Source organism: Thermobia domestica, chromosome 13 (assembly GCF_964235325.1).
Source record: "Thermobia domestica chromosome 13, izTheDome1.hap1.1, whole genome shotgun sequence".
NCBI lineage: Eukaryota > Metazoa > Arthropoda > Insecta > Zygentoma > Lepismatidae > Thermobia > Thermobia domestica.
In genome coordinates, this window is record NC_137466.1 from 89,114,906 (window position 1) to 89,142,711 (window position 27,806).

Sequence of the window (27,806 nt, forward strand, 5' to 3'; positions counted from 1 at the left end):
TGTAGGTACGCGCAAGTGTTCTCCTCCCCCAGCATTCTTGAGTCTTATCCAAAGAATATTCAGGAAATATGAAGAGGAAAGTCTTTTAAGCTCTATTTGTATATTATTGATTAAATTATTTCTCTAATATTGACTTAATATATAAGCTATTTTTTTTCAAACAACCACTATCAATGTACGTTTATATACTATTTATATACAAAACCTCTACACTCATGCTATTGAACAAGAGATAAATTGAATATATAGTATGTGCTGTAAGCCATGAATGATGGCGTTAATCCGAAAAAAAGCAAGAAAATTGCATGCACGCAATTAAACAAAATTATTTAATTATATAAACTATGCATTATTTTAGAATGGAATGTCTTTCTTCGGTCTTTTGGGCTTCAAATTTTTCTATGACTTTATTGAAATCTGAAATGCTGCTCGCCAAGTTTCTCTGAATAGAAAACATCGCTACCGCAAATATTTTCCGCTTTATTTTCTTTAGGGCCCAGAAACACCTCTCTCCTCCGACAATATGCATTTTGTTAGCATTTCTTTGTATAAATATACGGTACAAAAAGTCCATTTTCAGAAACCACGTATTTTTGTCTGTAAAGAATCATGAAATCTAAGATGTTTTCCTTCGAAAATGAAAAAAAAAGTTTAACATTCCAGCAAATTAGGCTAAAGAAGAGATATGAGTATTGGAAGTGAATGATTTGATATTAATTTATGCTCTCCACCAGAAATCGAACACGAAATCATGTGCACGAAAGACACAAAGCTAGGAATTAGATTAGTAGTAAGACATTTTCTTCTTTGAGACTCGATCGACCTCCTCCAGAATAGGATTTTTTTTTAAAAATAAAACATCCCAAGAATTTTCACCTTTGTATTATAAATGTTAAATAAAATCTATTGACTTCGAACGACCGCCCCCCGAAGCTTTCAGCCTCGATGCGTCCCTGCTACCACCAGACTTATATTTGTTCTTTGCGAGTTTATGTTTTGTGAATAACTTCTTTCTTCAAAACGTCTGTATCTCCCTCACCCTAACAATTGAGTCAAGCGCTACTAAGCGGAGGAATTCGTAACTATTACAGAAGCTGACCAGTTGCGGAAGAAAATGCAACCGCAAGAGAGCAATACTTGAAGATAGGAGCGATGCAAGAATAAATCCACTTCCCCATGTTAAGAGACAGGAGCTCGCTGCCATATGCTCAATGTTACTGCTTCCAGTGGCAACGTTCGCTGCCACTGGAAATGTAAATCTCTCTCTTTCTTTCCGATTTTTAATTTACTTTTTTCAGAAATGCATCAATACTGTTTTGCGCTCAAGAGCAAAAGTTTATTTTTACTGATACACTACTTTAATACTTAAAAATATTTTTAGTATTTAAAAAAAATATCCGGTTGCACAACCAGGCAATATATAGTACCAGCCGCCGCTGGTTATGGGCATGCAAGCACTGTAACTATATAAATCGTGTATATTATCAACAAAAAATACTAACAATAACTCCCAGCTCAGATATTAGCTTTTGTTTATTATTATTATGCACCCTTGGAGCATCAGATAATTATGGAAAAAAGTAATGAAAATATATTTTTTCAAGAACTGCCGCTCTGTCTCCCGACGCCATCATACTTGTTTTGTGTTTTCCTGCACTCAACTGGAGCGCTGATTTGCTATTGAATGGTCTTGGATTGGGTTGTTTAAAACAGGACTGAAACGAAATTTCTAGAACGAAACTATTGGGCCTTATGCAGAGTCGTTTTGATGCGTGATTAGTGTCATACTAAAGAGTTCGACTAACATATGTTCCCTGCAGTAGTTAGGCTTTTAGTATGACGTCTTCTTCATCGAATAGTCTTTAATTGTCTTCAGCAAGATTCTTGTTCAAGCTTTCTTGGATCATATACAAGCAGTGTTAGGAACCACGACTAAATTTTGATTGATCCACCCCTGTGCGCTCATCGTAACTATGAGTCTGCCTAACACATGTTGTATTGTAATATAGGTTAAGCAGTATAAAACTTCTATTTTTGGTATTTAAAAAGAAATAGCTGTGCCCCTTCCTCCCAAGAAATTAAAACTGGTGTCGTTCCTGTCTGAACTCTCCTGATTTTGACGATCTCTTTTCCTGGTTGTGATCTTACTTTTAACAATTTAGTTTTGATTTTTTTTTTTTTTTTTTAAATCTCCAAGTGAGAATACATAGGACAATTTTACATTCTTAGCATGCACGATTTATGTATAGGACATGTTACCTATATTGATAAAAGATAAGGAAGAAGAAGAAGAAAGAAACAAGAATGTAAACTTGTTAGTTTGTAAGAAAAACATAAAATCACAGACTTGTCTGTGCATAAAATTAATTTAGGAGAGTATTAACTTTGGTAGCACTATGACTTCGTTTATAGTTTCCAGTAGGAGTATTCGATTTATTGAGGTGAGTTGAGTTGCACAGATCACAAATCTAGGTGCCACAATGATTCAGATTGAGAATAGGGCTGCCTTTTCATAATTACTAGTTATTGGATAAAACCGACTAGAAGTATCTTCTAAAATTTTGCTTATTGTGTTAAAAAGAATGGATATTTATTCCGATAAACTCCGCAAGCAAATAAAATAAATAACTTACCAAAGTTGTCTTCCAAAGACATTGCCAGTTTTGGCTCATAGATTGAATAAAGTTAAGATTACATTTTGTTGATGGTACTTTCCAATTTTAGGAGACGATTTTTAGGTTTGTGTATAGCCCGCTTCCCCCAGTTCTTTGTCACCGGAACTGGAAGAGTCACTACTACTACTACTGATACTACTACTACTACTACTACTACTGATACTACTACTACCACTACTGATACTACTGCTACTTATATCGAGAACAGAACCCAACCAACCCCTGCGGGGCTTCTAACCCGTTCCTACTACTACTACTACTACTACTACTATTGCTACTAACTACCACTACTATTATTGCTACTATTACTACTACTACCACTACTACTACTACTTATACTAAAAGAGAATAACTTCCTTACCGCAAGATTTACATCTTAAATCTTTATAACATGCGATTCCGATTCATTATGAACTAGTATGAACCGTTAGAATCACTATGATTCGTTAAAAATCACTGGGGGGAGCGGGCTTACTCAATCCGATTTTTACATTATCTTTTCTTAGCACAAAATACACACTTATTGCCTTAGTAAATATTTCTGAAAGTAGTTGTTGCATTATTGGGTGCAGATTGACTAGAAAGGATGGGTATAAATAGGAATCAACTTAAAAACATTAGCCGAGTAAGGTAAGGAGTGCAGCAGGGCTATCAGAGTGGTAGCGAGAGGATGCGCCCGTAGGAAGCAGGCACGAATGTTATTCAACCTAGTCAGAACAGATGCGCAACCGTGTGACATTACTCAAGCAGACGGAGCTCCTTCGTGGCTAAGGGGTTAGCGTACGCGCCTTTGGCGTGGGAGACCTGGGTTCTATTCCTGACAGGAGCTCATATGGTTCGGATTACACGTTAATCAATAGGTCCACGTCTCATATAACCTCGCTGCTGAACGGGACGTTAAACTCAAAATCAACTCAAGCAGACGGTTCTACCAAACTCTGACAAATTTCGCTCTCTCTCTTTTTTTTTATTGTTTGTTTGTTTGTTAGAGATTTCAAGTTGGTTCTATCAAATTTTGACAGATTTCTTACATTTTAAGGCTAGGTTAGAGCTTCGAAAATACTGACAACATTTGTTACCTTCAAAATGGCTTTACTTCGTACCAAATTTTGAGAGATTTCTTATATTTTCAGGTTAGGTTTGTGCTTTCAGATTCTACCAAATTTTGACATTTTTTTTTTTTTTTTACATTTTCAGATTAGGTTAGAGCTTACTTATTTACCCTTAGGGTTGCCGGATTTTATAAAAGAAAAACCGGGACACCTACTCATTTAATCAAAGTCCGTTAGTTACCTGTCTTTTCCCGGTTACTACTCACTATTTTCCAGTTCATTCTATACATAGTTAACACAAATGAAGCCCTACAAGGGGAACGTTCCTTATTCCAAATTCCGATTTATTGTGTTTAGCAGGTCCTAAATATTGCGCTGTTTACGACACACCCTCCCATTTATGATTGAAGGAATAGGTTTTTCTCTGTTGCATCATCACCTGAGTCAGAAATACGGTACAAATTTAGCATTTAGCAAGTAAAAATACATTTACGCTGAATTCAGAACAATAAACAAAAACTAAATGTCTTGGAAGACTTACGCAGACTCTCCAAAAGTTTGGCAAAATTCAAAATCCATTATCAAAATTAAACAATACACATAGTTTCATGTGTTTAACTGTCACTTCTTGTGCTAGAGTAAGTTGTTACGGAATTTTAGCCTGAAAATTACTGAAAATTTTATCAGATAAAGGAAAAGATATAAATAAAAATATTGAATGCGGACACAGTATCTTTAGAAATATTTATCCACATATGGAAAAATATATTCACGAAAACAGTTCTCAGAAGAAATTTTGCCTAAGAAGACGGCAGACAGGACGAAATAGTTTAAATGTGGTTAATATGTGGCGACGGAAAGCAGTCTCGCTATAGTTGATACAAAGTTTTAACAATGAAGCAGTTCTGCGCTGCCGATTGATAAAATAACTAGAAGTTAAAGACCGTTACAAGGAAAAATACATTCTTTTGTATTGAAAGTGATATTCAAGAAATTATTTACATACCATTTGCTTCCCTTAGATACCTTTTAAAATCCTTTTTTCCCTCTGGAAGCTAAACAACCCATAGGACGAAAGAATGAATGTGATTTCAAACTTCCTGTTGTTTGTTTGGTAAAATAAATTGGCTACACAAATCTTCCGAAAGCCTTCCGCTTTGAGGTGAGACATACTAGTTCTTGCAGATTGATTTTTTTTTTGGAATTTGAAGGAAAACCGGGACAAACAGGCGTCCCGAAAGCATTTTCAAGACAGTTAATTCTTTTATTGAAAACCGGGACGTCTGGCAACTCTATATCACACTCTCAATTCCTTCACGAAAAATGTTTCACGTGTTTCTACCTGTAAATTTTCTATTTGGTAAAACCATGTGCTCAAGTAAATTTGACGGTGGGTATACGCATAAACGAAGACTATAGAGAAACACTTGAATAATATAAACACACTTTACTTGCGTGTGGCATGACTTTGCGACGCTTCTATGATTACTTTGTACTCTTCCTTCACATAGCACTTCAATTTATCATCTTCATTATTGAGTAAAATACAGCACCTTGTTTACTGACAATTGAGCACGCTCGAAAAATGTTCCATTTATTCTCGGTTTTTCTCAACATAACATTTCTCACCCTTCATTTTTCCATTACTTTTGAAAACGGAACTTACTGTATTGGCATTTACTCTGTTAAGCTCTGCCAGCTAATGAACAGAAGTAACTGTTAAAAAAAAAAGTTACAAATTGCCTGCAGAAGGTATTGCAAGTTTTGGTTTATAGACTAGGTAGTTATGTTACGCTTCGTTTCCGGTACTTCTGTTTTATGGGAATACACTTACCTTCATGAAATATTACTTTCTCTTACAAGAAATAAATGCACTCTTAGTCCCTAGAAAATGTTTCTTAAGGTAGATGTTGCAATACTGGATGTAGAATGATTTCAGGACGGCAGACTATAAAACAAAAACCAACTTAGAATCACCAATCAACTTGTGTCAGATGGGCAATAAAAGCACGAATGCTATCTAACCGACTCAGAGCAGGAGCGCAGTAGAGGGTGCGACCATAGGGAGCAGTCGCGTAAGCGACGATGGTTATGCGAATGAACGAGGACACAGCTTTTCGACACTTCTATGTACACTCATGTCCAAAATTATTGTCGCATGTTTATAAATATGTTGTTGTGGAATATAAGTTGATAACGAATTCGTTTGGTATTTCTTATAATGTTACTATGTGTATAATCGGCAAAGACATGTATGTGTCAAATTTCATGTCAAAACAGCAGTAAAACTTTCTTGTCCATTTAGCAACATTTTGTTTTACTCATTCTAATTTTCGTATTTATAATTCTTTTCCCATGAAATTTATCACAAATATACATTTTCCGATTATACACATAGTATCAGTATTAAAATTACCCTGCAAAATTATTATCGAATTATATTTTTACAAGAAGACAGTTATAGATATGCGACAATTATTTTGGACATGAGTGTACATTCCCTTCACAAAACACTTCACTTCATTTCATCATGTCTCTTTTATTGAGTAAAATGCACCATCTTTTCCATTGACGATCAAGCACGCTTGAAAAATGTTCTCTTTATTGCCGCTTTTTCCAATAACATTTCACTATTTATTCTTGCATTACATTTGAAAACGCAACTTCCTTTATTTTTCCTTATCGCAACATCTTTCCTACACTTTCAACATCGCGTCCTTACATTCATTAATCCGTGTCTTTCGCAGAAATTCATTAGTTTTTTCCTCGTTGGTGATATTTAACTGCGCAAAACAAACATTATTAAATCACAGTCCGCACAGATATTCGGATTACGGATTTCTATTTTCTCAATATACTCGTACCACAATGGGCTTAACTTCCGCCGTAACGTCCACTCAAGTAAAATATCACCAATATACATAAATACTAATTTCTTTTTTTTTTTTTTTTTTTTTTTTTTTTTTTTTTTTTTTTATTCTATCATACTCTATAACAACCACACTCACCGATTCTTTCCGGTAAATTTTGCAAATTCTGAGTTACCAAGGCGGGCCTTAACGGAACTTAACACAATGAATGAGAGGCGTGGTAGAGGTATGATCTAGTAGATGTATAAAGTTAAGTTCTACAGATGGCTCCCCAAATTAAAAAATTTACGGGAAAATTGATAGAATTATACAAAACTTAAACGTCAAATAACCAAAAGAGGTAATAAATGACATCACTGTACGGTGACTAAGTATGGAGAGAAATGAAATTTAATCTTGAACTTAGTGATTTGTAGTTTGGTTCTTTTTCAGGAATCGAATCCTTTGGTTCCAGTGAGTTGTGTGATTTCAAGTTCTTTGGTTTTCCAATCTGATTCTTCTAAAGAAGGGTTCAGTCCTTTCTCTGGGTCGAATCCTTTGGCTCCCATAATTCAGAATTCGCATATGGCTCCTCCAATATGATTCCTTTTTTCAGCCAAAATAGTCAAATAACCGTTATCAACTGATAAGTTATTGATTTTTTTTTTTTTTTTTTTTTTAGATACAAAAAGAAACTGTCGTTTCGATACACGCACAGAAAGTTAATATCTTCTCAAATTCTAGCTTTTGCTTCTTATGCACTACAACTATTATATCAGTGTTGCGAGATATACAGTTGTAAACGTACAAATACGGTAATTTGCTCTTGTACGATATATGGCCGAACTTCTTGACGATACCATCACGTACAGTGTTGCAACATTTGCGTGTCAAAATTTTATTTTTAAACAAAAGGTGTTGCGTGGTGTCATTCTTTCTATATTCCAAAAAGCACTAGTCTACACATTGCCGCAACCCATTTTAGTGAGCTTTGTTGGTGACTTCCTCTTTCATCTCTCAGTAAAATAAATGTAATCAGTGATTTCAGGGAGTGGTCCAGGAGTGATATCCCCCCCCCCCCCCCCGAATCGTATTTCCGATCGTGCCGACGTGGGTTACCAACCTTATTTTTGCAGTAGTATTTTCATTCTCCGTATATTCAAAGTCCCCTGTCGTCGTGAAATCATTATTGAATGTAAGAAAGATGAAAAATCGAAATAAACTTATTACCTTACAGTGGATACATGTTTTTTATACAGTTATTCTGTGCAGTGTAATGTAACCACATGGACAGGGTCATTCCATGTCAGTTTTTGTAGGCCATTTAACCCACCATCTCAGATCTTCATAAAACTTAAGTCACTTGCTAGTAGTACAAGGGTCATAACCTGTGTGAAGTTTTTCCTCTCAAACCAAATAGGTTTGGAGTTAGAGGCGGTCACAGTTTGGGAAAATAAAACTTCCGAGATTCTGCTTTGAGACTACACTTTAAATTTAGAATTTTATAGTACAAGATCTAACAAACATAGCTGCGTGAAAATTTCCACAGAAAAGCATCAACAAAGTTTGTAGGTTTCACGATAATTATTTCATCAAGATAGCCAACTCCTGTCTTTGTTTAAAAAAATATAATGAATGTTATAACTTAACATTTTTATGGAGCGAAAAACACTGCATCACTAAACAAGAATTATCACGAAAGATAAAGGTATTTTGGTGATAATTTTTATCTTCAGCGTAAAGCTCTGCTCTAAAGAGTTATGAAAGAAAAACAGTGGGATTTTGGGTATATGTTGAAATTATTAATAAATGTTATAAGTTGCGCCCAACCAGAACAGAAGGTTTCCAAGTACACAAATACAACATAACCGGACACTTACTTCTTATGAATAATAAATAATCTGAACTCATTCACGTGTTTATTGTGATAAAACAAGTTTTATATGTTCAACGCAAATTAATATCGCTGCTTCAATAGACATGTGAGGTCTCAGTATTACATATATACACTCATGTCCAAAATTATTGTCGCATATCTATAACTGTCTTGTAATAATATGATTTGATAATGATTTTGCAGGGTACTTTTAATACCGATACTATGTGTATAATCGGGAAATGTATATTTGTAGTAAATTTCATAGCAAAAGAATTATAAATACGAAAATTAGAATGAATAGAACAAAATATTGCTAAATGTACAAGAAACTTTTATTTTTGTTTTATTGTCCTTATTTACTGCTCTTTTGACATGAAATTTACCACATACATATATTTGCCAATTATACACGTACTAACATTATAAGAAATACCGGGCGAATTCGTTATCAAATTATATTCCTAGAACAACATATTTATAGACATTCGACAATAATTTTAGACATGAGTGTACATATAGGCAATGTGTTGTATAGTGTTGTCACCTTAAGGGTATATCTGCATTAATTCATACATCCTACGACACCTGCAATTTTAGACGTTTGGGAAATTTCGTTGTTATTTGGTACTTTATTTCTATTGCCTAGTGGAATATTCTAGATCCTATCAGAAGGATATGAAACGTTGTAGAATATTTTACATTGCTTTGGAACAGTTTCGAATTTTGCAGAATATTGTAGAACATTATAGAATAATGTGTATTTTTCCAGAACAATCTAGATCCTTCCGGAAGAGTATGATACATTCCAGAATATTTTACAGTGCGTTGGAAGAGTTTCGAATTTTACAGAATATTGTAGAACTGTATTCTAAATTGTTTTTCCTTTCAGAATATTTTCGAACTGCCTGCAATAAACCATGGCTTATACTATAAAAACAGTCCTTTTGATGTAGTGAGTTCAGTTGTCCACAGACTGGGAAAGAATCTGTCACTACCGTGTCTGCAACACTAGTTTGGTAGTACAGTCTCTGTGTGTTACATAAATAGATTTACTTGGTGCAGTAAGTAATGCGTAGTTAAGTCGATGATTGGGTTAAATCAATTCGATTGGAAGAAGCTGTACTCAGTCAAATGGTTCAATCGTTTCCGTGTTCTATACCTGAAATAAAGCTATGGCCACTAGTCACAAACTCGAACCATGTTCTGTTGAAATTTAAAATAAATAAATAAATAGAAAACACGAAGAATGTCATAAAGTGAGTTACACAAAGAGCAAGAAAATTGGAAGGTTAAAATTTTACTGTCAGAAAAACAAACTCTTCTTGTGCTAAGGTCAGGTATATCCAAAGAAGATCTGCAGACAATCTGTTTGCATCATGATGCATTGTATTTGAGGAAGTATGAATTGTTTAGAGATCATGCTGCGACCTTATGAAATTACACAGCGTTCTAGTGAAGCACTCTTTGCGTAAATCTCTTTACAGTACAGGGAAAAAGTAGCATGCAAGGCAGATGTTCATTTAATCTGTGGACAGAAAATATGCGCATCGTGTGGGAAGAAGTTAGATATGAACATTCTCCAAGATGTTGAAGTTTTATCTGAAAACTCAGAAAAAGTTATATCGCTCAGGAGTTGAACTCCGAAGCAGTGAAAGAAATTTAGAAGATTCGTAAAAGTCACCATTGAAGCTGTATTGCGTACCAAATTGCGCAAGACTTAAATATGGGAAACGTAAAGTGCAGGAGCTTGTAGAAGCTGTAGCAGACAAGACATCCAAAGTTTTAGAAGTTGAACTAAAGCAGCGACAATGACAATGTGGACGTAATCTGCAACATAAGGCTACATATTTAGATCCCCTGGTTTCTTTAATGGATCAGAGGTTGCCTACAGTGAATAGACAACGAAAATTTCAAATTCTTACACTGATCCTTCGATCGTGGTCCACAAAGAAGGTTGCAAACAAATTGGACGTTTCAGAGTACATGGTTCGGCAGGCAAGAAAACTTGTATTGTGTGTTGAAAACAAATTTAATGAGAGAAAAAAGAGGAACCATTAATATGTTTTTTTGGTTATAACAACTTGTCCTAAGGGACAATGGATATAAAAGGTAATGAGACCTTTTAATTGCAAAAAATTATTAAGTTTTTAATGTGAAGTTAAAAGATTGATAAAATTGGGCAATATAATGGGATTGAGGCTGACAGAGGGGGAGAAAGAAAAAAATTACGGAGGCAGCCGAGATGTTAAAAGTGATTTTGAGTTAGCCATGTAAAAAGGAAAAAACCACGGATTTTGGTTGAAAGGTTTTTATATTTACCTGTAAGTTTAACTACTTTCTTTAGTAAAAAAACTCAGCTAAAAAAAAATTGAGCCATTGTATTTTTTTTAAAGCAAAAATTATATTAATAACTAGTAACTTCACGATGGGAATCTTGCCTGTATGCTCTGACAGTGCGAATGCAAACAGTATTCTCCATAAAACCTAAAGCTCAATCTCTTTAGTAAGTTGGAACTGTGATCCAGATGATGTAATTGAACATGACGAGTGGGTCAATACCGACAGAACAGAACTACAAACCCTCATTGCAAGTATTTCTACGTTAGACCGAGGGAGCTAGAACATAAAAAAATCCATTTCCGAATTGGTGACTACTTCCTTATACAAATTTTGTATTTATATATGCTAATATTTATGTATCAAGTGAATTCCAAACCATGCAGTGTATTATAATATTGTTTTATTATTTCCACAGCATATTACGACAAGTCTATTATATCCTTGTGTGAACGGTGCTCAGACAAACTTTCAGATCGTAAGGCACAGGAAAACTAAACACTGGGATCCCAAATTCAAGAAACTTCGAGCTCTGAAGGTAATGGATAGTTTTATATCTTTAAGAATAATTAGCAATTTGAATAAATTAAAATTACTTTAAACTCGATTGTTTCTGTTGTACAGCATTAGATACGATAATTAACTGGTAGTATTAGCGGACCTACAAAATATCATAGTGGTATATGGTTAAGTACAGTCAGCAATGAAACGTCTTTGTTATGGTAGCATTCTTTCCAGCGTTGATTGATTTAGATCAAAGCGATTTATATCGAATTATTTTTTTCAAATCTGTGATTTAATCAAATTTATTTTTCTTAAAACAAATAAAATGCGATATTTCTGATCATTCTGAAACACCGATCAAATGTAAGTCTTCAACTTGCACCTTAATCCGTCTTGCAATATTCTGGTACACAACATATCTGTATTTATTACAGTTCAGTGAAAGAAGGTTAATATTCAAAGTATAGCCCCTCGTGTTGGACTGTCTGCAGACACCTTCCTCCCAGTTTCTCGATTCCATGTGTTGTTCTTAAAGGTAAAGAAGTCAGTCACTGCTGTTACCCCCTCCTGCTGGTTGGTGAAGCATCCTGATTTCAGTAAGTGCGCCATGAATGAAACAGGTACTAATCCGAAGAGACAAGGTGATGACTATATGCTAAATGTGGAATCAAATTTGATACGAACAAGTTCTAAATTTTTTGTTGTGTTTTTCAAGCCGAGTGTAGTTATATATATATATATATATATATATATATATATATATATATATTTCATGTTGCAGCAGGGCGCGCTTTCGGTTGACTAATGCACGATATTTTTGGCGTAATGCAGTATGCACCCTCCTCAACTGTTCGGAATAAAGATCGACATTGATGGTACAATCCGCGGCAAAAAACCTGCAACATGAGCATATATGTTTATTGTGAAATGACGAAGTGTTATGCTCCAAAATAAGTGTGCACGGGAGGAGGCCGAGGTTTATCCTGGCGTGATTCGTTCCACTTAGACGTTATGTTCATTCCCTGTACTGTTAGGCGTAGTTTCACAATACACTTACATCCTCATGTTGCAGGTTTTTTGCCGCGGATTGTACAACCATTGGGAATGAACATGAAGTGAATTACTCTTTCATAGTTTTACTACACACAGATCATGATTTTATGTTCGAAACTTCCCTGTTTGATGACCGGTTCTGGAAGGCCCTTGCTCAATCATTGTTTTTGCTCATTTGGGTTTCGGAAAAAAAAAAAAAAAGTCTCATCACAGCGACAGTCTGTTTAGGGAACGAACATCATGTGAATTTTGCAGTAGTTGTCGGCACACATACACTCTCCTCTCGAACCTGAGCTAGGGTCAGCTCAGTTCAACTCCTGATGGTTTTCCCGAGTTCACGAAGGTGATACAACAGTGGACTGGGGCATGCCGATTGGTTTGACAATCGTTGTGTACTGATGAATAGATCTTCCTCAATGATATGTTCCGTGGCCTCAGAATATGTTACTCTGGGTGTCCGGACGTTGGCTGATCCTTCCATATTTTTACAAGCTGCAGGAAATTTCTGAAACCAACCACTTGTGCTGTAGTTCATTAGACCTTCCTCTTTCGCAATGATAAATGTATTAAATTGCTGCAACGTTATGCCAGATTTCGAACTCATACAGTAACAGTGCAAATATCAGATGTTGTTTAGCACCCATTGTCAGTGCCACTAAAAACTGACTGATGACGCTTACCACACTACATCTTGCACCAGTTTGACCTTGTACTTAAAGTCGAGCACAGTAGATGTACGCGTCTGCTATTTGGGTTGTGGAAATACTGTAAAACTTATGACTCATTCTTGTATATAGTTTTTTTTTTTTTTTTTTTTTTTTTAGATTACAGTTAATGGACCAAGAATTTTGACAATGTGATTTAATGATATCATATATAGTACAGGAGGCTTGAATCCATTTAACATTCAATACTTTCAATTTTTAGTCCAGAATTGTGCATACCATAGTCAATATTCACAATTTTTAGTTCATAATTGGACAAATCATGGTGATACCTGCCATAGCCTATTTATAAATGTATAACGAGCTGAACTGTTTGATTGTATCACTTCAATTAAAATGCGTATTCTAAGAGGGAGAGCGGGGGGGGGGGCTCAGGGGCTCAGTGGTAGAGCCTTCATCTCCGGTGCTTGGGGTCTCTGGTTCGATCCCAGCTCGCGCCGTGTGAACTTTGTGGTGGACAAACACCGTGCTCGTGAGTTTTCTCGGGGTTCTCCCGTTTCCTCCCACCTTCTTTATTCCGCCATTTCATTCATTTCTCATCACCGTCTCCTTTAGCCTAACCGGCATAACCGTGGGACGTAAAACTTAAAGATTTCATTTTTTTAAGAGGGAGAGGATCAAAATTAATGCCAAAAGTAGTGTGTCTCAGGACCCTCTCAAGTTAGGGAAGTGAAACTTGGTATATAAATTCATCATTAAAAATAGTTGGACACGTGTGCCATAGTTTTCAAAAATTCCACTTCTGAGGGGGAAGGAGGAGGCAGTTTTTATGTTATTCTCAATATATATACATAAATAACATCGACGTTGTCTGTTTTATCATCACGGGAAAACGAGAGAACCGTTCGAAAGATTTTGTGAGCATAATTAGAACTTGACTCGAGCCGGATTATATCTTGCCACTTTCACCGAAGGGTTCGAAATTTATGAAGAAATTGTGTATGGCATTCTTTATTAAGCGTAAACAGATTAGGCTACTTATTTAATTTAAACTGCAACTTTGAATAAGCGTTGGATACACTGCAGCAGTAACATTCTTTGCTCCACTGTCCCACTGCGCTCGCCCAGTAACTGGTAAACACAACACTACACCTCCAGCCAAAATCAGCACTATTATCCTGGTCAAGTGATACATTTTACATTTTTAAATATATTTTAAAAATAGTCAAAAACATCTATATCGTAAAATATTACCACATTTTTTCTTAAAGAACTCCGCTGTTATGCACTCCTAGGTGGAAGTTTATCGTTTTTATACTATGAAAAATTAATAATAATGCGTGTTGCTTTTTTTGTAGGAATATACACAAAAAATATATAGTCACCTCATTACTTTAGTGAAAGAATGTTGGTATATGAATATAAGAGGAAAATTAACAAATTGGTGAGATAAAACCTTCTGCTGGAAAGGCGAAGAGGTACGGAAATTCTCTGAAGGGCCAGTGATTTTTTGAAGATGGGTCAGAACCCGTAGAAATCTATGAAAATGCGAAATTTCGAGATAAAAGTTGTGGAGTTCGGTAGAATTTCTTGCAATTATATTTTTATATATATCGGGTGTTTTAAAAATGGTGCCCACGGACCACAGAGCATTATTCTACAAGGCAAAATAATGCAAAAAATATATATATATGTATACCTTTTAGTCCTTATCTGGAGACACAAATTGTACTATGAGGCAACGTCGCAGATAAAAACCATGGATTAGATCTATCAGAGTATCAAATAGTTATATCGATTCGTCGAGATGGCAGGTAAAGTCGATATTGATTGACACTAGCATCACTTATTAATGTAACAATCGTTTCAACTGCTTGTTGTACTCGTAGAGTAACGCTAATGACTTCAAGCTAATCTGTGACGTTGCCACGTTGTAAAATTTTGATTCCTCATAACAGCTGAAGGAGGCCCCGGAGGGCATACCATCATATAATATTTTCCCTTCATTTTGGCCTGTAGAATAGTGCTCTGTGGTCCGTGGGCGCCATTTCCAGAACACCCGATATATATATATATATATATATATATATATATATATATATATATATATATATATATATATATATATATATATATATATATATATAAAGTAATATCAAAAGTAATATGATTCTGGGTTGATCATGTAAATCACGAATAATGATGATAAGAATCAATTTAGGAAATAGGGTAGTACATAGTAAATATAATGAATAAACTCGAAATATTGTTGGATTATTGTTATGGATATTATTGATATGTAACTTTTCTTTCAGTTTATTAAAGTAGAATTACCAGATTTCAATGAGGAGGAAACTCTTTCGAAGTTATCAGAGCAGGAAATCCGTGCAAAAATGAAGGAAAAGGGTATTGTTCCGCCAAGACCATGGATGGAACGTCCTTATTATGTTAGTTGTACGGGAGCAGTATTCGATGCGTACGTACCTCCAGAAGGAGATGGAAAAATGTCCTCGGTTACTCTTCCAGTACGTACATCTTTATGTGTAAGATTGAGATACTTGTCATGAAGTAGGGTGACCAGATTTAAAAATAAATAAAATAAATAAAATTTTAAAAAACATCGATGAACTGGCATAATTTAATAGTCCACTTAGGTATATGCATGAAGAAGGCGGTTCTAACTTTTCAAAAATAATCGGGTTTTATTTATTTAAGCTTATTCCAGTTTTAATTGTTATATTATATTTTAACATTTGACAGGTCGTCGATATTCATATTCTTGACTCTTGAATTCATATTTTTTGATGACTGAATTTCTTGTAGAATGAATGGTTCTTTCTTGAAAATACTGTTGAACTTCAAATAATTAAAATGTAACTACATTTTGCGTTCTGTTTGTATTTCTCTCGGATCACCTGAAGACTTTCTAAAGGAAAGAAGGGACAATTATGTTAAAAACTGAATGTCTGGTCACCCTGTCATAGAGCAAATTTTATGTAAATAATCTGTGATGTTTACAAATTTAGTAAATCTTTATGAAGGCATGCGTATCTATATTTTCACTTCATTTATGTTTATTTTGTTTAGTTTTAGAATCCCACAGTTATAACGTATGAGATAATGGAGATCAGAAACCCACCGAAAATCAATCCCTAGTATTTTAGCTATTTGAAAGCGCTCGTGAAGGGAAGCTACTTTTTTAAGTTTTATCGCTTCACTTGTAGTTAGAAATGAAAAGAAAAAGAAACGGCGTTTTTTTTTTTCTATAAAATGCTGGATTGTTGGCAAAAAATGGAAATTTTAGCTTTCGTAATTTTTTATGATTTGTTTATTAAGTTGTCACTTTTCTTTTCCTGTAGTCATTTCTGCAATTAAAAAAAGTAGATTTACAACATTCAATGTTAGTGAGTCCTGTGTTTAGTACGGGGCTTGTCGTGATTGGTTTTCAGACTGACACTGTATCGGTTGCTAGCAGCAAAGCATATCACAAGTGCCGTTTTTGTTGTCTAACTACCTTACCAAACAGGTCAGTAAGTTAATAATACTAACGGAAGTTTTAGATTATGTATAAATTATAAATGATAATTTTGTTCCATGAAATCTGATTACAACATTTTTCAGAACAGTTATTGCTGTACTATTAAACTTTTTTAATAAAACATATTTGTCATTGAATATTGTCTAATAGATCTACAAATAATTTGTTGGAATTAGAAAATCTACTGCGTCCACCGAAATACCTTTCTCTTTCCTATGAAATGATTGTTTTTTTAACTTGTGATTTTCGTGTGTTTTTTCTCTTCAGAATACAATAATCAAATGCATTTTAAATTATTATTAACATTTTTGGTTTAATGTTTATATTTTGGGGATGAAATTGAACGCAGGAAAGTTATTTTTTGTTTATCTTTTAAAATGAACGGGAATATTGAATTAAACATAAATTATATGAAAGGTAATGACTTGCATGAAATAACAATTTAATTTTAACCTTTAATTTGTTTATGTATTTTTAATTTATGAGTAAATTTTTGTGTAGTATGTTGAATGGTAATATTGGGTATTTTATTTTTGTTAAATAGAATATAATATTTTTAAACATTGAATTACTAACAACAAATTTAAAAAATAACACATACCTCTAATGTTTTTTGTTGTTTTTGGAATAATAATTGGCTTTTTTATAGCTATTTTAAATGGTTGGTGTAACAAATGGATTCAAATCTCCTGGGCGTCATGATAAAGTTTTTTGGTTTTATGTACGTGTTTACAGTAACAATAATAAAATATAAATTTATTAAGTTTAACGTAAACTAATTATTTTTTTTAATTTTTTTTTGTAATAGTAATTGTATAAGTTTATAAACTTAAAATGCAACTGCACAACCCTGCGCTTTTAAATTACTTCGTTTTAATTTTTGTTTTAATTATTTTTTTCAATTACTTATAATCACTCAAAATCACCCCCAAAACCTTTTATTTTTAAATTTTTATTAACTTTTTTAAATTTAAAATCTACCTTCTCAACATAACGTTAAAAGCGTGTTTTTTTTTTCTACTCCAAAAAAACTTTCCAGTTTTTTCATTGCTGTTTAACAATTGCAATCCCTAAAATGCCAATATCCGCAATACTTAGCAATTTTGATATACTCAAAATTGTGTTTGTGTTAACAAACATTTTACAAACTTTATAACATTAAATTTTTATAATTTTTTAATAATATATAATTTAAATTTTGTTTCTATTTTTAACAATTAAAATAATTTGCCAAATTGTAGTTTCCTTAATACCACTGTTATATAATCATTTTATAAATTAAATGCAATGTGAAGCTTTTATGTAATTTGTTTTATTATTTATTTTTTTAACTCTGTTTTACTAAATATTATTTAATAAATTAATATCTAAAATTTATTTATACATAAAAAAATAAAATAAAATAAAATAATCAAATATATGCATACTGCCACATTATAATAGGATAAGAAAGGTGAGACATACTGTTATTTCTTCATTAAAAGAGAGATGTTTTAAAAAGTACAAAATTTCTTAGCCGTCTTCTTTCTAGTTCGTGCTTCTCTACCTATAGTACTACTTTTTGCACACAAGAATTAATACATTGAGTAAGATTTCTTTCCTTACTTTGAAGCGATAGAACTTTAATTTTTACCGATGTGACTTCACTGTCGATCCACCACTGTAGTGCATATTTTATATATAGATTTTTTTTCGTAATAGTAGGAAAGTATGTTTTCTGCCTGGTTAATGGAAAATATTTTAAATATATATATATATAGAATACTTTGACAACTTTCGGTGTAAGAAATTTGATCCGTGTGTAGTTCTGGAAACTTCATACCTAAACTCTCGTTTACGTGAATTTTCTAAAACTTGAGATGCAGTTAAATCACTTTCTCTTGCCCGAAGCCTAAAGAGAACGCTCCCTAAGTTAAGTTTCTCAGAGTCAAGACCCTTGCTAAATCGCTTTCGCGAACAGGGAATCCATAGATTTACTCCATTTCAATAGTTTTACCAAACTCGCCTCTAAATGAGGTGTCTGAAGGTCGGGATCTAGCTAAATCGCCGTCTTATATCTGAAAATGATAGATTCATTCCATTTCATGCAAAGTATTAGGCAGTCGAGAAAATTAAACAAAAATAAATTGCATTTTCAATTCTCACTTATGTGCTTCCTCTAAATAAATTTATTATTTATCATCTGCGATATATTCGAGAAAAACTCGTTCCGCATCTTCGGATAGGACCGAGTTCAAGTTTATATATGTTCCTATTTCTTATACCAATATCGTAAGAGATATTAAAAATGAATGTGCTTGGTCTCCTCGGGTTAGCAGCCAGGTAAATACTATTGTATCTTGCAACATTTCGAGCGCTGACACTGTCCTCACCTTCAGGCAAATATGTAGTGGAAACACCATTAATTCGAAGATATTAAAATTCCAAACACCTGCAGGAAAAATCATGCTTATTGTGTTCTTCGATTGTTGTGGACTATTAAAATTTGACTTCTGTATTCAAATTGAAATCGAAACCACCAACGCAGACCTTACGATTAACTCGTTACTGCAGCAAGTTTTGAATGCATCAAAAACAGCTATCGTGTTATGGTAATGTCAGGTATCAGTATGTTACACGGTAATATTAGCCCACATGTTGCCCACAAAGTGAAGAACTTTTTGCTCAATTTAAGTGTTCAAGTGATAAATGTTGAACCACTCACCCTATAGTCCGAACCAACCTTGTGACTTTCACATTTTCGGATTAGTAATAATAATAATAATAATAATAATAATAATAATAATAAAAAAGGTTTAACATGTTTTGAGATGTTTAATAAATAAATAAAATCACTGGAATACTTCATTGAAGAAATGTCACAATGAAATGTGTCCTAATGCTCAGGAAAGTTTTTCTAAAGAAACAGAGCTCGTGAGCTTAGTCAACTATGTCCTGTGGAAACTTCATGTAAATGCAGTTACTGATTTTCTAGAAAATGTCACCGAACGTCCCCCGGGTATAGGAAATCGTACACAGTCCTGTTTCAGAATCAAATCACTTCGAACCATTTGCCTTCTCTATAGTTCATCGGCACACTATCTATATCTTTCTAGAGTTGGGTGGTTTGTTGTTTCTTCTGTTCCATCTTTTCATTGTGTTCTATAGTTACGTTATACTGACTCTATAGGCATTCAGTTGACTTCCTTAATGCATATATGAAGCTTTCTTATCACAGGTATGAAATACACTGTTTGCCTTCCTGGGCTAAAACCGTGTTATTCTTTTGCACATATTCTTGAAAGTCGAATCAGTACTTATAGGATCCCTGAAAGAAGATTTTTTTTCGCTGCTGTAATTTTTTTTCGAACTTCTTGGTATATTAACTTATTCAATGGCAGTGTCGGTTGTTATTTATTTATTTAGTTTGTTTCCTGTATTGAAGATAGACATGATTTATCCTCATGTATAATTTTCTATTTCTAGATATATTTACTCTATAGAGCTAGTGTATACCTAATGGACCTTCCGCTGGTATTATTTCTATCACTATATAGTCTGCTCCAAGAGTTCTGCTTGCTCTTATCTTTTACATTATCTCAAATTAATATCTGTAGTTGTTTATGTACTTCATTTTGTTGTGTAATATTTCTGTTTACAGTTTCTCAAAATATTTTACTCTATTCCTTCTTTGTATTTTCTAGTTGCGTGTGATCATTTTGACTTAATCGTCTTCAGGTTGGGTGCTTGATCTTTGATCCTGTGTATGTTACAATGCCATATTATTTCTTCGTACTCTTCCTAGTGTTGAACTTAGAAAATCTTGTAAATGGTTCTTTACTATTGTATAAATCTAGACAGATTGTTGTAAATTTATATATATATATATCCATCTTTATGTATATCCATCTTTCTACATGTCATATTCTTAGCATATCTTCATATGTTAATTTAAGGGAGCTAAACAGAAAATCGAACGTATCCAGCAGAAGAGTAAATCCATGATGGCAGTGAGGAAAATAAGAAATTTTGATGAGGACTTTGAACCAGATGACTTTGTTGATCAGGCACAAGAAATCTACTTGAATGCTCATAAGTGTCTTGCAAAGTAAGTGAGGTCAGAATGTATTATGTAGTTTAGGATTGGTATTTTGTGTAGGTGTGTCATTTTAATTACAGTATGGTACTTGTCATGTATCATTTATTCGTATCATGATTAGACTTTTAGTTTTTTTAAAAAAGGAGATATTGTTTGTGGTGTAAACCCTGAAGAGAAATTTGAAATCTTAATAAAGTATTGTCAAGATTGTTATCTATGACTTTTTTTTTGACTGACAACACATTTTACTGAACTATCACATCGCCGTACATTTATTTAGTATTTTATTAATTGTAATATTAATAATATGAATGATAATAGTGTAATCATTTACGTTCCTATAAAATAGAAACTCTGATCATTATTTCTGTCGCTGGAGGTGTTGAATGATGCAGACTGTCTCAAAATTAATTATAATTAATTATTAAATGCTTCCTGATTTTGAAATTCTAAAATTCCGTGACAGTGGAACTCCACCGTCTACTGAACGTCTCTCAAGGTGTGATATCTCAATGCCATTGAGGAGGAAAATTAAATCTGAGTTAGCTGGCCAACATGTTATAGAAGTAGCTCGTATCAAAAGTCAGGTGCTACCAAGTCACTGATTCTTACTTTCAGTTTGCCCACGCTTGCGAAATAATCAGGACTGGTTACTATCGTTTAGAAGTTCGCCCATATATTCCTAGTCCCCTGCGCTGTTTTAATTGTCAATATTTTGGGCATACTAGTTCGTCGTGCAATACGAGTGCAGCTCTTTGTGCTAATTGTGGCCAGGGTAGTCATGGTGCAGAACCCTGAACCCTTTTATGTCAATTGTAAGGGTGAGCATTCTGCTTGGTCTCGTGACTGTTCAGCATTTCAACGCGAGATACAATCTACCTTCAATATTCTTCGCGCGCTTAGCAATATTTATTTGAATGGCTGTATTTGCCGAAATTACATTTCTCACTTTAATCTGATGAAAACTTAACTAATTTTTCTCCTCGCGTCATGTGTGATTGTCAGGGCCGGATTTACACATTTCTAAACCCTTCGTCAAAGCATAATTCTGTGCCCCTAGCCTCTCAAAAAAGATTATTTATAATTTTTGTTAACTTACCAAATGTCTTGCTAGAGAAAAAGTCACTTATCTTCCCTGTTCTTGTAGATGTAGAAACGCTCGAAGCCATATTACGTTCGCTTGTTTTTTGGGGCTTAACCAATGTACGAGTTCCACCATGTGCAATGGAAAAAGAGGCATTGCAAATCAGGGTGGATTGATTTAAATCAGTCTGATTTAAATCAGGATTTTAATCAAGATTTAAATCACTTGATTTTTTAAATAAAAATCGTTGATTTAAATCAAATTCTGAAATAAATTAATTTAAAGTGAAAATAAGTAAAATCCCGTTTCTGTTGTGTTATTTCGATTATGGAAGATAATAATCATAATACAATGAGACTCAAATGTATGTAAGCACAGTATGAAAACGAGTATCATGCAGAGAATGATTAGGAAAAGTCCCGTCTTGAACGGGTAACGAATGAATCCTGCTTTCTTCTCTTAGTAACATAGGGTTTTTAAACTGTTAACTATTCCAACGGGGAAATCACCATGGGCATTTAAGATGAAAATTCTTTTGTGTCCACTTCTATTTATTTGTTTTCAGATAATAGAGGCTTATTTAGAGGGGTCCGATCCCCTCTCCGAAACAAAGAAAAAAAAAAAAGATTTTAAAACTTCAGGAGAAATTTATGTACTAAATACATAGAAATTCTTCGGGATCGTAATATGGCAAATTATGAATGCGTTAAAATATCAGATAATACTTTTGATAAAGTGGATACTTTCAAATATCTAGGATCAATATTAACAGACGAAAACGATATTCACGAAGGAATTAAATGTCGACTAAAAGCAGGGAATTCGTTTTATTATTCAGTTCAAAATCTCTTGTCGTCGCGAATTCTGTAGAGGAATTTGAAGCTTAAAATATATAAAACGATAACCATGACTGTTGTTCTGTACGGTTGCGAAACATGGTCGCTTACTATGAGGAAAGAGCATAGACTGAAAGTATTTGAGAACAAGATTCTGAGACGAATATTCTTACCCAAGAGGAACGGAAATGGGGAATGGTGGAAATTTCATAGCGAGGAACTACATAATTTATACGGTTTACCAAACATTGTTAGGGTCATCAAGTCGAAGAGGCTCAGGTGGGCAGGTCATGTAGCTAGGATGGAAGAAAGTAGGAGCGCTTTCAAAGTCTTAACTGAAAGTGCAATCGGAAAACAATCATTAGGAAGACCTAGGGCAGATGGGAGGAAAGTATTAAGATGGATGTCGCAGAAATAAGAATACTAAGTAGAAACTGGATCCAGTTGGCTAAGGATAGAAGTCAGTGGAGAACTTTTGTAAACGCGGCATTGAACTCCGGATTCCATAGGCCATAGAGTTAGTTAGTTAATTTTAGGCGAAATTTATGTACTTTATATGTATTTCGTGCCGCTAGCTAGTTCCGATTTTTTAAAAATATGCCCCTGCGAAATATCAGTAACTCTCGTGAAAAAAAAGTGTCATGTTGATAAACTTGGTGGTGTACTTTTTTCCTTAATGCTTAAGAAACATTGTTTGGGATTGAAATAGGTTAACGATTGGGGATTAATTCAAAATTAAACTCCAATACTTTCATTTAAATGGCATAACTAACATTTAATACTATTACCTAATGTTTTTGTCTTCAGTTCGCGACTTGTATTATACGAGGAGAAAGATTTGATTTAAATTTAAAAAAATCATTATTTCTTCCCACCCTGTCGCAAATTTTGCAGTCTACTTCATAGTTCAACTTCGTTGCTTTCAGAAAAGGGGACTTCTTCCTCGAATTGGAAGGAAACTTGCACTTCGGTTTAGCCATTTTTGTTTATATAAAATTGGAACACTTCACTTGTAGTGTATTATCAACATGTCAGCTCGTACACTTTATCAAAGATTGCAGATCTCCTTGACTGCCAACGGACAACTGCAGCTCTGCGCTGCGAGTCTGTTAACTTGCTCTTATGAAATCGGAGAGGATGATGTGATAACTTGCTCCAAGCTGTTTCAAGTCGCAGCTTATTGTTCCTTCACTAATAACAGGGTTGCCAGTCAATGCCAGAATTTGTTTTGATTTTTCACTTCACGATAAAAGGTGATATTGAGAGCGGAAATGGGATGGGACTAAAATACGGGACATTTTTCTGTTCCGACTCAATTTACGGAAATGCGAAGCACCCAGGTCCAAAATCGGAACTGTCTCGTTTTTTACGGTAGTATGGCAGTCTTACCCATAGATGGTCAACATTTTAAGCACCTCCACAATCCTCGCCAGTGTTTATTCTGTCTTTACTGATTTCCATAACTCAATTTTGATCTACCGTGTCTTGTAGAAACGACCACCCAACGTTTGTTTCAACTATTTTCAGTTGCACTTGCACCTTTCTTTTGGAAAACTAAAATTTGTATATAATTTCTTTGATCAGTGTCTGTCACAGAGTCCTGAAATCCTTGCCGGTCTCTCTTGCGTCAGCTTTAACAACATAACCCAGAGGTAGATGATTGTTGAGGACCAGAGCCCACACGAAGTTCCGGTTTGTTCTATTCAATATGTATGAAATCATCGATGGAGCTATGCATGTTTGACTCGAACAACCAAATACTTTCTCATATCATTTACCCCATTCTTTTTCATATTTTAAAATTATTGATAGTGTTTCAGAATCTGTTAAATTTATTTTAAAATTAAAAGCAACTACTTGACCAGTATTTAATAGTAAACGGTTTCCATTGCATTTAACTATATTTAATTTTTGTATTGGTGTTGTCTTTATGCGATAATTGCTTTCGACAGAATGATTTAGATGTAAACTAAAGTAGACATTAGTTGTTGTTCTTTATTTATATATATATATAAGTATGTGTACTTTTAACTTATATCTTGTTTAAAATTCTTTATAATTTCCGTTCGACTTACACATTTTCTTTTTCTATTTTAACAGCAAGGATAAGTATGGAATACGAGAATATGTTACGGAACGAGCTTATCCCGTAAGTATTACTTTACTATTACGTTTCAGATTACCTAAATTTAGTGTATGGATGAAATAGTTGTAAATATCGAATTTTCGATGTGCGAAAATAAATTCTCTTTCAAATCTTAAGAATAAAACAACTGAGAATTATTCTCAATAAGTTACTATGTTACGCTTGAATGCTGGAAGGATGCCTTTAAGCGTGTGTTTACAGGGTTTACATGTAGGAAGGAGATCGAGGTGAAGGGAAAATTTAGCTAGGAGGGATTAGAATAACTATGTAAGAACTCGAAAGTACGTGAAGATGTGCTGTGACTATTTGCTAGTTTGTTTTTTGAAGTTTAGCGTATCTTTTCAGCACCGAGACTATGAGACGTGGACTTGCAGTTGATGGAATCCGAACTACCGTAAAGCGTTCAAATTTCAGTACTCTTCCATCACAATTCCACGTGCAGCAAAGGCTCAGACTAACGATGAGGATCAGGCTGTGTTTATTGTCTGTATTGGTTGTCGTTTCTCGTATCACAGTGATATTAATAAAAGACATTTTTCAGAAGAATCAATATATCTAGAAATAAATTTGATTGCAGTTGGAGTGAATTACACTTTAGACTTCAATCCTTTCCTCTACACATACGTTTATTTATTTATTTATTCTCTTATAAGTTAGTAAGGGTACAATTATATCAAAATTTTCCTATTTCGTCCTTACCTTTTCAATTTCCCTATATCGAATCATCTTTCATCCTTCATAGAACAGCATGTTTATCAAATTTAGTAATCAGTTTTCCCACTCACAAGTCAGAGGCAAATCAAGATTGGCAACCAAACGATGTATTTAACATCTAAATGCAAAAAATGAGATACAACTTGCAAAATGAAATCCTAAGAGTTTAGCACACACCCCAAAAGAATCTTAAATACGCCGCTGTCTTTACATACTGAGAATTCCGAATCCCCACGTGTCCACTCCTCTGTAATACCTTTGCGTGCAGATTGAGAATAGGTTGTTAGGTTAGATTAGATTCGTTAAGTAGAGTAGAGTATGTAAAGTTAATATAAGGTCGGTTAGTTAGTAGAGTAGATTAGGTTAAGTTAGTAGGGTACGTTATTTTAGGTTAGTACAGTAGAGTAGAGAAGGTTAAGTTACCTTGAGTAACTTGCATTAAAGAGAAGACCTGGAATTCTATTTTTTAAATGTCACTGAGCAAGCAGAACTGGTGTGTGTGAGTAGCCAATCAGCGCGCTGTCCACGTGATCGTCCACTGGAAAAAGCAAACACATTTGTTTCTTGAAAAAAGAAAGGAGATATGAAGCTTGATTCAGCATCCGATATCAGCAGGTTACATTTAAAATAATGTGTTTGTTTTGCGTTTTCCGTCCCGTTGAAGTAAGAAAAGGAAAGGATGGAGTAAGAAAATTTCGGTATAATTGTACCCTAACATAGGCTTTAGCGAACATATGTTAAAAATAGTTTGGAATATGTCTTTTAAGTAAGCAGGAGTTTAGAAAGTAAATTTAATATTTGAAATGACAGAAATCAGAATTTAATTTTTGCTTTTTAAATAATATTTTCGTTGAGAACTTAGTGGCTATTTATAGCATCTGGCTTTTGAGTCTATTATTATCCTATGCTGAAAAATATTTAAGAATTAAATCTTATATATATTTATACTTATGTAGAACAATGTTGTCTTTTTAAAGAAGAAATCTGGTCAGCTACCTTTAAAAAGGAATATTTTCGTTACCCTATGAACACAATATAGAATTTTGCTTTGAAATCAAGATTCCAAAGTTCTAGACAAGCATTCACATGTAAATATTGTTTTAAACTCCCACGGCAATAAATAATCAGTCAATCAACTTGATTACAACGATACCTGATTACCTAATTATATATACAGATAATTATCAAAGTAATAGACATACTATGTGTTGCAATACGTAATATTTTTTTGAGTTAATGATACTGGACATTCTTGCATCGCGATAGTATTGCGTTAGTCTATATTGGCTGATAGTAAATAGTTCGCGAGGCGGTAGTTAATTCTTGTAAACAATAGTTGTTGGTGAAAGTAGAAGACCCTCTTCGATTTTCACAAAAGAAACTTGTAAGTGTGTCGTTAGTTACAACAAATATATCCAACACTGGCATTGTGTTAGGTATATCATGGTCAACAGATTTAAGATTATGACAGCAAACAAAATTCGTGGCACGACATAATCAGAGAAAAGGGATAGTGGGTGGACACCAAGCCTAAATGAGAAGAATGGTCTAACATTGAATACGTTTCTCTAAAAATTACTTACTCCTAAAACATCTAATTGTGAAAATTTCGGCAGAAAGTTATTGTTATCTTCAGCCAGGGTTTGCCCAAGTGGGCCCAGCCCGAAAAAACCCGGTGGGTTTTTTCGGGTTGGACCCACCTGAAAAAAACCACCTTAAAACCCATCTGGGTTTTTGAGCTTTTTGTTAATATATTATTGCTACAACTAAGTTGATCACATTGAAAGTGATTTTTATCAAATTTTGGACTTTCCTCAGGCGAATTAAATGCTTTCACGTTAAGGTATACAACAACATTCTACATAAGACCTTTATAAAGTTCTGAATGCACTGAATAAATGAAAAAACCTTTGCTTAGCTTGAGATAATTATATAACAAATTAATGTACTGATTATGCTTATAGCCTATTTGAAAACAATGCAATTTTATATTTTAGAAAATACTTTCCGTAAATAGTGTGCTCACCGACTCGGCTATGCCGAGGGACGTTATCCCTCATAAGGGAGACCGGGGCACATTGTCACAATTTCCACGTTTTATTTTCTTGTGATGCTCGTGTAAGGCCGAAAATTATAATTTTTAGTATACACATACTTTGTTATCTTGTGGATAGCATATATTTCTCTGTCCAATGTAACTCGCTCTGAACTGGATTTATGTACTATGTTTTATGATCAATACAGTTGTGACAATGTACTCCATATGCGGGGTAAGTTGTCACAATATATGGGGCAAATTGTCACATGTTATTCTTGTGGCACTTTCCAGAAATTGGTAGATATTATTAATGCAACTATTACTAATGCAAAAAAGACTGTAAATGTTACCAGCATTA

At 34.0% G+C, this 27,806-nt stretch overlaps 1 protein-coding gene across 1 annotated transcript in view; it reads left to right on the forward strand.

Moving 5' to 3' along the window:
* The first annotated feature begins 2,264 nt into the window (after window positions 1-2,264).
* mRpL45 (mitochondrial ribosomal protein L45) overlaps window positions 2,265-27,806 on the forward strand; it is a 37,069-nt gene continuing 11,527 nt past the window's right edge. The window contains exons 1-5 of the mRNA XM_081736041.1: window positions 2,265-2,441; window positions 11,211-11,330; window positions 15,330-15,539; window positions 20,488-20,639; window positions 24,651-24,699. Coding sequence (XP_081592167.1) covers window positions 2,397-2,441; window positions 11,211-11,330; window positions 15,330-15,539; window positions 20,488-20,639; window positions 24,651-24,699 — 576 coding nt within the window. The 5' untranslated portion in view covers window positions 2,265-2,396. The remainder of the gene's footprint in view (window positions 2,442-11,210; window positions 11,331-15,329; window positions 15,540-20,487; window positions 20,640-24,650; window positions 24,700-27,806) is intronic.